Raw genomic sequence first — 15,187 nt, forward strand, 5'->3', positions numbered from 1 at the left:
CATTTTTCTCTCTTCCCAAGTCAACCCTACACATTTCACTGGGTGTTTGCAAGTAAAAATACCTGTTGCCATGCACGTGAGAAGCGCAGAATGCAAAGCTGTAATGGAGTAGGGTTGGGTCAATGACAGCACCATTTTCTGAATGTTCCATCAGTTCTGTAAGGTAGCAGAGATGTCTGTGACAGCCTCTCACACCATAACGGGCACAGTACTCATCTAACACAAAGACTTGGCCAGGGCTAAACCAACCCTGCAAAAGAAAAAAAGACAAAAAAAATCCTTCTGAACTAGAATTTGCTTTTTTTGTAGGTATTGTCAGCTATCGTACGAAGTTGTGTTAATGTGTCTGTGGCAACTGTTTTTTCTTTATCTTTTCATAAAACACTACAAAGGATTCAGGAGTTCGTTTCTTCACCTCAGCAACTACATATATTTCACTAGGCCACCCTCTATGTCCAGTCAACATCCAATACCAACCAATAGTCCCCTCTACTCTCTTTTTTCCCTTTGGTAACATGATTCTGTTGCTAGACACTAAGGGTTTGCTAACTGCTTTTTCTTTATCTTCTGCAAATAACTGAAGTCATATGGTATTTGTCTTCTACTGACTTATTTCACTTACTATAATCCCCTCAAGTTCTACCCATGTTGTAACAAATGGTAAGATTTCATCTTTTTTATGACTGAGTAGTATTCCTCTCTCGCTCATGCGCTCTCTCTCTCTCTCTCTCTCACTTTCTCTCTCTGTTTGTGTGTGTGTACACACTATATTTTCTTTATAATATCATCTATCACTGGGTACTTGCCTTGTTTCCATACCTTGGCTATTGTGAATAGTGCTGTAATGAACATGGGGTACAGTTATTTTTTAAAATTAGTATTTTCATAGTCTTCAAATAAATACCCAGAAGTGAAATTACTAGATCATAGAGTAGTTCAGTTTCCCATTTTTTTTTTGTAGGAATCACTACACTGTTTTCCATGCTGGTTGCACCAATTTACAGTCAGTATTCCTTTTACTTCATATCTTGCCAACACTTATTTTTTTCTTGACTTTGATAACAGCCATTGACAATGAGGTGGTAACTCACTGTGGTTTTGACTCAGCCAATTTTTAAATTAGCTGCATATTTCATGTTACTTTCAAAAGAGCTAATGTCATCAATCTTGGAATTGATGTGAGACGCTGGCAACCTACTATCATTCTGTCTATATTGCCCCAACAAGGCAGGGGCAACCTGTTCTCCACTGGCACTCAAGATGAGTCAGATTTATAAACCACATCTAAATTATCAGTCACAAAGTTGACATTCAAACAACTTCAATCTCTGTATGACTTAAATAAACAGAGAACAGTAGAACAGGCACAAAAAATGAACTGGCCTGCTTATCAAAAGTATTTTAAAAAGAACTAAAACAAAATTTCAATAACTCTACCACATACTATTTGGGGATTTATGTATCTGGGATAGTATTCTTATTCTGTTTGTCTTTCTATAATCCACATAACAAAGTTAACATTTTGTAGCAGTGTTATCTGCTTCTCTAGAAGTGAGGTGTGTGTCTGTGAGTGAGTAGGACCAAGTGAAATAGCAGAGAGAGTGTTTGGCTAACATTTGAGGATAGAGTTAGCAAGAGGCGGTTTATAAAATGGTTCAGTGGATTATATTGATTTATATGAACCAACTTAAAATAAAGAGAAAAGGGTGACAGGAGCATTATAAATGGGGCAGAGAAGAATGGTGAGAAATACAGAAAGATAAACTGCAAAAAGAAAAGGAGGCAGAAGAAAAAAAGAACACAAGCATATTTAGTAAGGAGATGTTACAGGGTCTGTTCTAGACACACTACACATGTCTTTAATATTTAGATCTATTAGGCCTGGCATTTATTTTGATCCCCATGTTATAGATACATAAGCTGAAGTGAGGAGATGTTCAGTTGAGCTGCTCAAGACACACACTATAAATCACCTCTTATTATGACTTAAATTCAGACAATTTCGGGTCACACCACACTCACTACCCTCTAGATGCTATTGGAGTCATACTTTGGGTCTCCCCTCAGACTCCACGGGGCAGCTGGGGTTGTTCACATAGTTAAAATAACTTCTGACAATTTGGTAACTAACCCCACTGAGTACAATCCATGAGGAAAGTGGCCCTTATTAAAGTTCACTCTGTGTGCGTGTCCATGGAAAGATATGGCAAGGTTTTGGATGATTTGCTTTACTCTCCATGTAACTCTAAAGTTTGAGCTACATCAGGTTTAAACTATCCAATCACACGATGATTAACTTAATAAATGGTCTACAAAGGAATTATGAACTATCAGTGTAATCATGGCAACAATTGTTTCATTTCTTTCAGTCAGCTGAAAATATTTCTGAAGAGCTGGGATACCTCTTAACTGACATCTTACTTTAAAGAGAACATAACTACCATATTCAGTAACCAAGAGACTGAGTGGTGATAGAAATAGGCATATTTTAGTTAGAAGAACTCCAGAGGAATTGTCACTGACAATATACAACCACAGAAAGGCATCTATGATTCCCAAGCTATAGTTAAATGCCCACATTCTAAGGAATTAATCAACACACCTTCCAAATGTAAATTAAACTTTGCATCCTAAATTTAGGCTTGTTTCAACCCATACCAGGTAGTAGTTAAGCTACATGATTTAACACTTTTTTAAAAAAAGGAATTCAAATGATCTTTGGAGGAATAAATGAAACCAAAACTTTTCTCTATTACGTACAGTACCTCTCATATTGCTATCCCACTTTTTTTAAAATCCCTGTCTCTTAGGTTGTCTTTCTGGGAACAAAAGAGAGAAATAGAAAATATCAACATTTGGTGAACAGAATTTAAACCTTAAAATGTCTGTAGAGGTGTTAGTAAATCCTATCACAGAGGGTTTTTTTTTTTTTAAATCTTCATTAAAGCCTTCTATTTTCATTCAACCTTCTCCAGAGGGACTGATAAACCAGAGTCCAGTGTCTATTTGAGTCTAATCTCCTGTCTATTGAGTGGCACAGCGGTGGTCTTCAAGTGTATAATTTTCAAATTGGGACACAATCGATTGAGATCCTTTATCCTTAACTCCAACTACAGTTATGAAATAAGTCAGGAATAACATTTCGCCCCATAACAAGCACTTCTCACTTTTAAAAACCTTTCCTTCTAACCTCTAGGGGACTAGATAGACAAACTGTACTCTGTACTCACCAAGCAAGAATAGGAATCATTCAGTCTGTGATCCAAAGTCTGCCTCTGGAGTATTCTGAAAAGGAAGGCGTGGTCAAGTTTGCAAGGATTTGCAGAGATAAACTCTTCCACGCCATGTTTCTGAAAACGGTCTGCATCTGTAAATTTAGAAAAGCAAGTACAATACATTTATTTTTCTGGTTTAATAGAGGCAAATGCAATTTCTGAAGAACACAAAATGGGTGCCCCATGATAACAGAAGACTTGTTTTCAACTGAAGTAATAATGCATTCTACCATATAAGCTTACGTATTATATATGTTATATACATTTCTGGCATGCATGATGGCCCTTGATTTTTAAAGCTTCAGGAAAAATGACAGGAAATATCCACAAATTATTTGAAATGAGGAAATCCAATTTTTATTCAAAACTGCTTCTATTATGCATCATAAAACAATCTTTTACTTTTCAAATTTTAGGAAAAGTTGAAGGATTTTAAATACATATTTACTTAAGAACTGGCTGGAAAAGAAACTGCGTCTCTTCATACAAACCAGCAATGATGGTTACCAGCCTGCTTTCCAAATGGCAAACTAGGGTAGAAATGAGCACCAAGCTCCAGCTGAATCACTTCCAGTCTCTTTTTTTTGTATGGATCTTTTAATGGGACCAATGTTAATGTAGAAATGGTAATGAATGCCCTCCAGCTTCAAGTTTAAGAGACATGAAAAAGGGAGCATCATGTTTGTACAAATATGCAGACAAAGCACAATGTCCCAAATGGCACTTCGACCAAAAGCCCAAATGTATTGTTCTTTACAGATTGCGTCTTTCAACGCCTGTAGACCCTGCGGGTTTATCAAAAGGCCAGCTTTTGTGATGGCTTTCATTAATGGTATGTTTTGTCAAAGTCTTCAATGTGAGTTATTTACTAAGGATAGAGAGAAAAAGCCACACACCACCCCAGAGGAGTGCTGGGGTGTTACTACATTAGTCCTGTCAGAAACGTAGCTCGCATTGGGCAAGCCATCAGTCACCGAGACAGAAGTGGACTTTCCTCACAATGGTGCAGCCACAGCTCCATTGTTCCTTAAAATTCACAGACAGACCTCATTCTGGTCATCACAAGAAGCAGGGTGCTCAATGTAAGCTAAATGTAGTTTTTAAAACCTATACGGTACAGTTCTAAAGTTGCAAAGGAAAGGAGACAAAAGTTTATTGATTAAACCCAATTATAGAGTCAGGCTCATAATAAAACTCAATATTGATCTGTGGACATGATGCTAACATAATCAGTCACATTTAGATATTTAGCCCAGATCATATTGATCCATGTCAAGTTCAACTTTCAGCCATATTTGTAGATGGAGGAACTATATAATTCAAGCTGAAGGGTCCTCAGAATCACATTTTAAAGAAAGAGACACACAAGCTAATTTATCTCTCATCAATGACAAATATCTAAAGGTGAATGTAGCAAGTAAGCTATAAATGGCTGCTCATTGAAGATGAGATTATGACTCATGGGGAAAAGAGTATCTATACTGCTTTACATTTACTAATTACTTACTTGAATGATCACATACACTAATGTCACAAGTTAGTATTAGTGGAGGAACATAAAACTAAACTGCTTTTCTTGCACTAAGAAATGAGACAATTCAACTTCTCTTGTATTTTATTCTTATGTCTGAGAGTCTTGTAATTTAGTTAAACATATGATAATGTGAAATAACATCAAATAAGTAGGAGACAGAATGTTGAAAATGGGAAGTGTATATTATAAAATTGGAAAATTATTTTGTATTTTAAAGAATTTATCTTAGAATCTTCTTTTCTCCATTTATCTGAGTAAAAACATCTTTTGGTATCACCTTTATGGAATTAAATTACTACTTTTATAAAATATCTGCTGAATTTTTATTCATTATTTCTTTCACCAGAGAAGGTCAGAACTAGAAGTTAAAAATAACACGCATAATGGCTTATCTGTTGAAAACAGGATATATAATACATTTCAGAGGAAAGAATTTCATAATTCTCCTTTTACTATAAAGGTCTGTAGAAGCAAATTTTTACTTTATAACAATGAATATCCAGTTCAAAGTAAAATATATAAGTTCCTAGGGGAAAATAGAATCTTTGGTTTATTTCTACAATTAAATCATTTTCAAACAGAAATTTACTTTATGAAACATTTTTATCATGAAACACAAACTATATATTTATTGTGGCAAGCCTGGATCATATATTTGAAAGGAAAATTAATTTTCCAATAATTACCATAAGTGATAAAATAATATTCATGATAGCACCTTAATCTACAAATGCACACTCTATAATGATAATGGAGAAACATACAGGCAAACCAAACTACTAAAGTTTTTATTAAAAAAGAACTCTATAATCTCTCTGGGGCTGTGATCCAATGAAAGTGAAATGTCCCCCTGAGGGTGATCCCATCCTCAAAACAGAGCGAGCATGTCTTCTTTCTATCTATGTCTGATAAGCACACTTCCAAATATTTTACGCACACGTATTTCCCCATGAACCATTATATAACTGATTTCCATGAACTTATGAAAAAATAAAAATTAAATGGCAAAAGTTTTGATCCCCCTGTCTAAGAAATCTTTTACTTTAAAATTCTCTCATGGATTAAGGTGAAAATCAGAAACCATTAAAAGAGTATATAGTTCTTACTTTTATTAAAAAATATTTTCATATAGTTTTTCTCTTGGCATAATATCTACATTTAACTCTTAGGAAGCACAGAGATTTCCTATGAATCAAATGGCAAATGTGCTTTTAATGAATAACAAATGAAATCCAAGATGTGGAGATTTGCTTTAAAAATTGGGTTATATCAGATTATCTTTAATGTTTATTTTAACGCAAAAATCATGATTAATTTTAAATGGAAAATTATTCATACCACTAATCAAATGCTCACTTATAATGACAAATTTGAGTTCCGTTTGTCCTCTGAAACAAAATAAGAAAATTACCAAAAAAAATCCAAGCAGATACGGGCTAAAACAATATTCTGAGAAACTGTCATAAATGATGATTAACCTCTGGACTAACCACAGATGTGGGACATGGTAATTGAGGATAATGGTGGAGAGTTTCTATGGTAACAGTTGGATATATATGCTCCAGCATCTTTAGGTGGTAATGTCACCAGGTGTGGTAAAAGTGGATGGATGAAAATCCAGATTGAGAAAGATTGTTATTTGTTATGGGTTTAAGGAATTATTTATTTCTTTATTCAAATAGAACCCAAACATTAAAATTTTTCATTAGGGCACTAGCCTATTGGAAGTCAAGAGGAAAAAAATAAATATGCTGGTAGTATCAGTTTAAACCATTCACACGGATTTGAAAATAGCTAAGAGGAAACAATGAGAGGAGGCGCTCATAGGCCCCGCCATGGGGCTGGCAGTGGGGGCTCTATGGCACCCAGGCAGCCTGGTGTGTTCAAGAATCCAAATTCCAAGACAGACATCTAAATCAGAATTTGGAACACGAGATGGGGACAAGTTTTTAACTGAAATGTTTCTCCTTCCTTTGCAATTAATTCTAATGAGGTTGCAGTTTTTGCTGTTCCTGTTGTTGTGAGCAACTGGAGATACAAAAGGGAAAAGGTAGGAAAAAGATTTTGAAGGAAGGTGCTGGGAGTAGACCTGGTGAAGAAGAGCAGAGCATTCATCAGCATTCTGAGACCACTCGGGTCCAGGCCTGAGCCTGAAGCAGTAAAGGACTAAGAAGAGGGAGCTGCCATTGCCAGGAGCTGGTCTTGTCTTTGGGAAGCCCTGGGCAGAGCTAAGTGGCAAATGAACCCTTTGAAGTACAGTAAGTTGGTTTAAAATTGTCCTATGGGGCCTCCCTGGTGACGCTCTGCAGCCACTGAAGCAGAATTTGACCACCCGGCCAGGGAGCTACCCACACGGCACGGCAGACCTCTCCTGTCTTATCCACTGCTCCCCTCAGCAGTGTATTTCAGTAGATCTGCCTGTTCTGCTCCCCACTCTGTCTCTGGTATATCCTATCACCACCTGCACCTCTGGCTTTCACCCCAGTTCTTGTATGCAAAAATAAATAAATCTTAAAAAAAATAAAATAAAATTGTCCTATGTTTAGAAGTTTGTCCGTAGCTGCATCGAGCACAACCCACACCTGATTATACTTTCAGCTCCAACTTTCAAGGAGCTTGAAGATTTACAGAAAGTTAAAAAGACTTCCAGAGAAGTACACACAATCTCTCTTTTTAATGCACCTATGTAAGCTTTATAGGAAGAGTATGAGATTTTAAAATTTTACTGGGATCATCCTGGTTGGTATGTTTGTGTTTTATGTGTGCATGTTTTATGCTGAAAAACGAAGAGAAACAGCAGATAGATATATTAATTAGGAGTTTGTTCACACCTCTACTATTGACCCAAACAATTTCTTAGCTTGATTTTGTTAAACCAATTAAAAATGGATGTATGGGTTTGCACATCTGGCTTTCTGCAGCAAATAACAAACTAGTAATGTTTTCAAGTGATGACAATTTGAATCAACACATACAGACCTAGGTTCATAAACAAAGTAAATCAATATTCAACATTTTGAAATAACTTATTTCATGCAAAGTGAGACATACTTTACCGATGAAGTATGGAATTAAACTTATTAGATCTATTGGGAAAATAAGTTCACAAAATTAAATGTGACTTTATACTCTGAGTTAATTTAAAAAATGGCTAAAAATAAAAAGGAGGTAACTTTTCTGGTTAATTTTTGACATTAATTATTGGAAGTCAACAGTATTGTATTGTTTTATGTTACATATGTGATAAAAATATGAAAAGCAAGGTGCCTAGAGAATTAAAGAATCGGTTAACCAAAGAGTGTCTGTTAGTCAGGCAAAATGCAAGGCACTGTTCAAGCAGAGAAGTTAGACAATCCACAGACCTTCACCTCTCCTTCTATCCTGAGAGTCAAATAAAGAGAAAAGTAGAATAGATTTACTTATCAAAGAAATATATAATTATGTACCATTAACTACTAAAATAAGTAATAAAGTAATCTTCTATTAGATTTTATACATTTATTATTTTGTTCTATTCCTAGAGATTCAGCATGCTTAGTTTTAATAATGAACTTTTTTTTAAAGTTATAAAATTGGTAATTCAAAGAAAATTCAGAAAACAGAAGAAATGAACTAGCAACTAATTTCTCCAGTTAAACTTATCCACAGTGAATATTTGAGGTTTAATTCTGCCTCTCTCTATATATAAATATATATATTTAGATTTATTTATTTATACCAGAGCTGGGGTATAGACCAGAGGCGTGGTAGGATGAGAGGATTCACCAGAGACAGAGCAGGGAGAAGAACAGGCAGACGGACCAAAAGCACTGCTAAGGGAAGCAGTGGGTGAGACAGGAGAGGTCTGCCATGCCATGTGGGCATCTCCCTGGCCGGCTGGGATTTGAATACCCGCTGCAGAGGCTGTGGACAGCTTCACAGCGCTGTGCCAATTCGCTGTGCCACCAGGGAGGCCCAATTCTGCCTATATTTTTATTGGATTTTTTTACACAGTAAAACACCATATCATATATATATATGTACATATATATAAAGCTTGGCAATCTCTACTCAATATTATTGTGCATTTTTGCATGCTATTGTAATATCTTCATTAAAATATGCCCAAATTACAATATTACCTTCTATGCCCAAACAAAAGTAAGATAGTAAGTGGTTTCTACTTTTCTGTTGTTAAACAGATATTTTTTGTTTCATAAATGGTAAAATTAACCTAATTATTCTGGGTTTGCTTAGAAAGTAGGTGACTGATACTGAAAAATCAGATCACAATGAAAATTCTGATACACTGAAGTAAAAAAAAAAATCATAAAAATACTTACCCTTGCCAGCTATAGGTCAGCAAAGAAAAGAAAATCAAAATATATTTTAACGGGTTTGAAACTCATTTCTATAACTACTCATATTAATATCACGTTATCTTCTCAGTTTCTACTAGTGATTCTGAAAGTTCTTCTTTCAAGGGATGACCAAGAAAGAAGAAAGAGGGATGTTATGGAAACAAGGAAGGCAGCAAGGTATCAACCGAGAGAGCAACTACTCTGCAGAACAGTCCAGAGGCATCTCTGATAAAGGTCATGGTCAGTATCCTTATTCAGATGAGGTAGAAACACATTCTTCCTTTTTTTCTTTCTCTTTATAAAGAAAACTAAGATAGTAGGGTCTGCACTGATGGAAAACTTTACCAACAGACTTGAATATAAGAAAGTCCTTGTCAATAACTTTTTAGGGCAAGTTGATCAAGGGGCTATACAATTCAATTCTACTTAGGCTGAGGAACACCACCTTGACCACAGACTGATATATAAATAGAAAGAGATTACAAGCTATCTGAAGCCATTATTTAGGTTCTTCACTGATGAATTCTGTATTGTCTCATCAGAGTCTTAATCATAGAGGCCAGTGGTTCCCAATGACTGGTCTTGTCATTACGTGTAAGATGGTTCTCCATGAGCTCAGCATGCTCCTTAGACACCCTTCAAACTCTGGTTATTAAGAAAAAACACTGGACCACAGATGAATGAGTGACATTTTCATAAATATAATTTTAAGTCACTGTAAGTCAGTGATTCTCAAATGGGGGTAATTCTTCCCATCTTCAACCCTGCCTCTTAAGAAACTGGCAATGTCTAGAGATATTTTTGATTGCCACACAGCAGGGAGGGTACTACTAGTGAGTAGAAGCAGGGATGATGCTAACAACCCCTTCTCACTAACCCCTGAAATACAGAATTACTGGCCCCAAATGTTAAGAGTGCCAAGGTGCAGAAATTTTCCTCCAGCTTCACAAAAAATTATTCTGCTTCTGATCAAGATCGTGTAATGGAAAAGAGATTTAACCTCCTACCTGAAACAACTAAGAGTTCAGGGTAAATATATAGATTAAAGCTAATATATATATTAGTTTATGTATAATATATATTAATATATATATATAAATATATATTTAAAAATCCTCAAAATACTGGATATCAGGTAATATAAATGAGTGATTCCTGAGAGACAGGCAACTAAAGAATAATAAATGTCACTCATTCATATGGTGGTGGAATTGGGGGAGCTATGCTGGCATTACCTGTGGGGGTATCCCAATATTACCTCAATTAAAGAAATACAAATAAATTTAAAAAAAGACTCATATATTAAAAACCTGAAAGAATTCATCACCATCAGACCCACACTACAAGTCAAGTCAAAGGACGTCCTTAAAGAGGAAGTGAAATACCTGCACAAGAGTGGAATGTGCTGAAAATAGAAGTGCATCAGAAAGTAGATAACATTTTCTCCTATTATTTGAGTTTCTTTAAAAGTTAATTGACTGTTTAAGGTAATAATGACAATAGCAATGCAGTATGGGGTTTATAACATATGTAGAATAATTATATGACAGTTGGAGTCCACATAGTAGACAGAAGAAATGGACGGACGCTACTGTAGGATGAAGATAGTGATTTTTAAATGCATGTATTTCAAAAACCAAAACACAAAGGCGACTAGAATCTTTAATTATTTTGCTGAAAGTGCCTTTTTAAAAAGATGCTCAGATATAATCCTGAAGGGTATCTGAAAAGAAAAGTGAGTAGTTATTTGATACATGAAAAGTAGGAGGAAAAAATAATGCATGTCAAGATGTTACTCCCTTGGAGAAGAATCTTGAGAATAAAAGGCCGCTGAATGAGAAATCACAATTTGAACTTCCCTGTGGCAGCCAGAAAAGTTTCACAGACTATAACAAGCTAGGACATTTGGTTAATGACTATAAAAGCTATACTTGAAAGTGTTTCTATCATTATTACATAATTCATTACTAAACACTTATCAATTAAAATAAAATATATAGTTCTTAATGATTTAAATTAGCATACAGAAAATGACATGAATATTAGGGTATTCAGTAAAAGAAACCTAGCTTGATGAGTTGGCTTATTCTGCAGCCAAATATATCCCTATTACCCTTTTGGGTAATTAAGAAAACTCTAGAAAGTGATGTTTCATAATTTTGGTATTCTGGAATCCTACCAATTCCAATTTTATCTTTGCCCATTTGTATATAGGTTCCCTAAGTTAAAACTACACAGTTAAAATAATTTTTTTTTTGGTGAAGTTTTACAGAATTTTCTTTAAATGCTCTTTTCATTTGAGAGGTCAAGAAGAATTTAATGTTGGCACAAACAACATGTGGAAACACATCTTACTAAATGTTTACCAAAATAGTCACATGGAATTTTGATACACGAAATATAATATTCAATGTTGTAGTATCAGTCACTGTTTAGATGCAAGAAATCCATGTTCATCAATGGCTGGAAAATAATTTACCTTTTTTTCATTATGTTCTTTGCTCTATTTGACTGTGAGAAATTATATTCCTATTAAGATGGCTAACCTCCAAAACTTACATGTTATCTCTACTGATTATAATTTATAAAAGTATAGACTCTAAATATAGCATTTTCCAAAAATATAATATCAAAAGAATAGAATCAGGATGCCTCTGTCAAAGGATAGAGGACTTTTATGTCCTATTGATGAAGTAAATTAAAATTTAAAAATATCCTAACAATGTATGTTTATCAAAATACACACGATGTTGGAAGGCAAAACTCTCCAAAAGCTACTTCTGCACAAAACCAACCACCTAACAAACATTCACTGAGCATAGTATATCCATCAGTTTCTTCTTGAGACACTCGAACAAAAGAATCAATAAGACAGAGAATTTCTGTGCTTGGGGAGACATGCATATAAAGCAAAATGAGATTTCCGGAGATAGTCCAAACTTGGCAGATTCATGGCTGGAAACCACATACACCATTTACTACAAATTTGTGTGAAAAATTAAATAACTGATTTTTCTGACTATTAACACAAACTATTTTTATTCAATTAGGAAGCAGTTAATGATATAAACTATAACACCGAACCAATTTGTCTCAGGTAATTTTATATCTCATTTAGATTATTAATTGATAATCAAATTATTTTTTGAAACTTACAAAGCTGAGCATCTGCATGGAGAGATCCCCCTTTAGGATTCAGCTTCTGGGTCTGAATTGCAGGAATGGGTTTATATGATTGACCTGTGGCCCTGTACATGGCTTGAACCCATAATATTCTATCCTGCTCGTCATCACTGGCAAATATTACGGTGTCTCCTTCTTTAACAGCATTGAAAAACATCTGACCACCTTGAAGGCCTGTGGAAGACAGACATTGTAAAAACAAAATCAGTAGATTTTAATCTCATTCATTAAATGATCTCAAATCAATTGATTTGAAATTAGCAGCTCAATGCTTTCTATAATTTTTAATTGACAATCAAACCCACGACTTAAGAATTGAAGGGAAACAATAACCTAGGCTGAAACTTCAATACAACTTTGGAAATTTAAAAATAGCTTAGGGAAACATCTGTGACACACAACTGTTCTATAAGACATGGACACACAGCCCCACAGAAACGGTCTGACACTCGTGCCAGTGAAAGAAGTCTAATCTGTTGACATATGTCTCATTTTATCAGAAGAAGAAATATATGACTTTAGCAGAGCAAAATGCAGGCTAGGCAAAAATGGCTTTTTAATTTTATGCAATTTTGCCTTTTCAAAATTCCTTCATAGAGAAGGTATTTTTTTGGTCTTTGCAAATAATCAGCTAGTGAACATGAGTAAGATTTATATTTTTATTCCCCCTATATTTCTTAAATAGGCACCCTATTCATAGAATAGGGTTTGAAATGTGGAACTGACACGGACATTTATGAGGATTTTACACATACATAAATGCATGTATGGAACAACATTTCAATGCAGAATTACCTGGGTGAGGATCTGTATAATCCACAGTGTATCCTTCAAGTTGCATTAATTCTTGTGGTTCAGACTTTTTTTCTCTGTAACTGCACATAGCAAAGGTGTACTGACTAACCTGCATGAAAAAAAAGTTTGCAGATTGGTTGCATAAAATTTACCTTGTTTTTTTTTCAAGAGACAACTTTGTCCAGTTTTTTAAAAAAAAAAATTTGATTTGTATAGACAGAGATTAAATGCTAGCATTTTCCTAGCTCTGAGATTAAAGCATCTTTCTTTTGTCTGCTTGCAATTAAGCCTTCCATGCCTATGACCCAACATTTCCCAAATCAGTGATCTACTGGTCAAGAGTCTATGAATCTTGATTCTATGATTATTCTACAAAGAGGCTTTTTTTTAACTATAGATTTTCTAATGGCCTTTACCAGGCTAACATATGCTGTGAATTTATAAGAGTGAAATTTATTAGGAGTAATCTGAAACTTAGGTAATCACAGAACCACTTTTGTAAGCATACTTTATTTCAAGACTTTTAACCAAAGTAAAAAAGAGGTTAATACACTTTGGGGATATAAAATAACTTAGGGAAGTGTCTATGACACAGTAACAATCCATAGACATGAACACACAACCAAATCCACAGGAATGTCCATGACAGACTAAGTATAGGCAACTTCTAATGAACACAGCCAAGAGCCACGCTGAGATCTCTCCATTCATGCAGCTTCCATCTTTTTCTTTTTTTTTTAAGATTTATTTATTTATTTTATACAAGCACTGGGTACAGTCAGAAGCGCAGGAGGGTGAGAGAATTCACCAGAGCCAGAGCGGGGAGCAGAACAGGCAGACTGACAAAATACACTGCTGAGGGGAGCAGCGGGCAGCAGGAGAGGTCTGCACACCATGTGGGACCCTCATCCAGCAGCCAGGGATTGAACCTGCGCTGCAGAGGCTGCAGGCAGCTTTGCAACCCAGCGCTCAACCGCTCCATCTTGAGCTGGCTTCATTTTCTGTGCTGAAGTCTCCTGGGTTAAAATGATGGCTGCCAACGACTGCAGTTACCTTCTCCATTGTCTCAGCTTGGGCCATAAGGCTTTATTTATTTATTTATTTATTTATTTATTTATTTATTTATTTATTTATTTATTTATTTATACAAACACTGGGTACAGTCGGAAGCACAGGAGGGTGAGAGAATTCACCAGAGCCAGAGCAGGGAACAGAACAGGCAGATCAATGAAATACACAGCTGAGGGGAGCAGTGGGCGGCAGGAGAGGTCTGCGCGCCATTTGGGACCCTCTCCCGGCGGCCGGGGATCGAACCGGCGCTGCAGAGGCTGCACGCAACTTCACTACCCATTGCTCAACTGCTGCGCCACTGGGGAGGCCCAAGGTTTTATTTAGAATAATCACTATGACTAAGGACAGAGGCACTGACATTACCCACATTTGGGTCAAGAGCTCACATCCGTGGCAATGGATATTGAACGCTACAAGGGACAGACTCTCAGAAGTTCCCCCAAAATGGAGATGGGGAGATGTTGTTTCTAGCAGGAGATAAGAATGTTTGGTGAACGAATATCTAAATTACAAAATATCCTATAATAGGATTCCACGGAGAACAGTTTGGTTAATGTGAATTACTTCCTTTTCTACTTTTAATCATGAAACACAACAAAGGATTCCTAAGAATACATTTCAATAGCCAAAGTTACTTAATAAGGACCCAAAAAGGAGCTGATTCAGAAATAAAAAAGTGATTACAGGGCCTCCCCGGTGGCGCAGCGGTTGAGCGCTGGGTTGCGAAGCTGCCCGCGGCCTCGGAGGCGCCGGTTCGATCCCCGGCTGCTCCCCGGCCACCAGAGGAGGGTCCCACATGGCGTGCAGACCTCTCCTGCCGCCCGCTGCTCCCCTCAGCAGTGTACTTTGGTTCTTCTGCCTGCTCTGCTCCCTGCTCTGGCTCTGGTGAATTCTCTCACCCTCCTGTGCTTCTGACTGTACCCAGTGCATGTATAAACAAAACAAACAAACAAATAAATAAATAAAACATGCCTCTAAAAAAAAAAAAG

At 36.0% G+C, this 15,187-nt stretch overlaps 1 protein-coding gene across 2 annotated transcripts in view; it reads right to left on the minus strand.

The window, feature by feature from the left end:
- Positions 1–15,187, minus strand: part of CADPS2 (calcium dependent secretion activator 2) — a 410,328-nt gene that overhangs the window by 118,992 nt on the left and 276,149 nt on the right. For both annotated transcript variants that reach the window (XM_037512374.1, XM_037512392.2), the window contains exons 10-13: positions 13,128–13,236; positions 12,306–12,506; positions 3,231–3,367; positions 63–250 (exon numbers count right to left, since the gene is read on the minus strand). In XM_037512374.1, coding sequence (XP_037368271.1) covers positions 63–250; positions 3,231–3,367; positions 12,306–12,506; positions 13,128–13,236 — 635 coding nt within the window. The remainder of the gene's footprint in view (positions 1–62; positions 251–3,230; positions 3,368–12,305; positions 12,507–13,127; positions 13,237–15,187) is intronic.

This window comes from Talpa occidentalis, unplaced genomic scaffold (genome assembly GCF_014898055.3).
Source record: "Talpa occidentalis isolate TD23 unplaced genomic scaffold, MPIMG_talOcc4v2.1, whole genome shotgun sequence".
Taxonomy (NCBI): domain Eukaryota; kingdom Metazoa; phylum Chordata; class Mammalia; order Eulipotyphla; family Talpidae; genus Talpa; species Talpa occidentalis.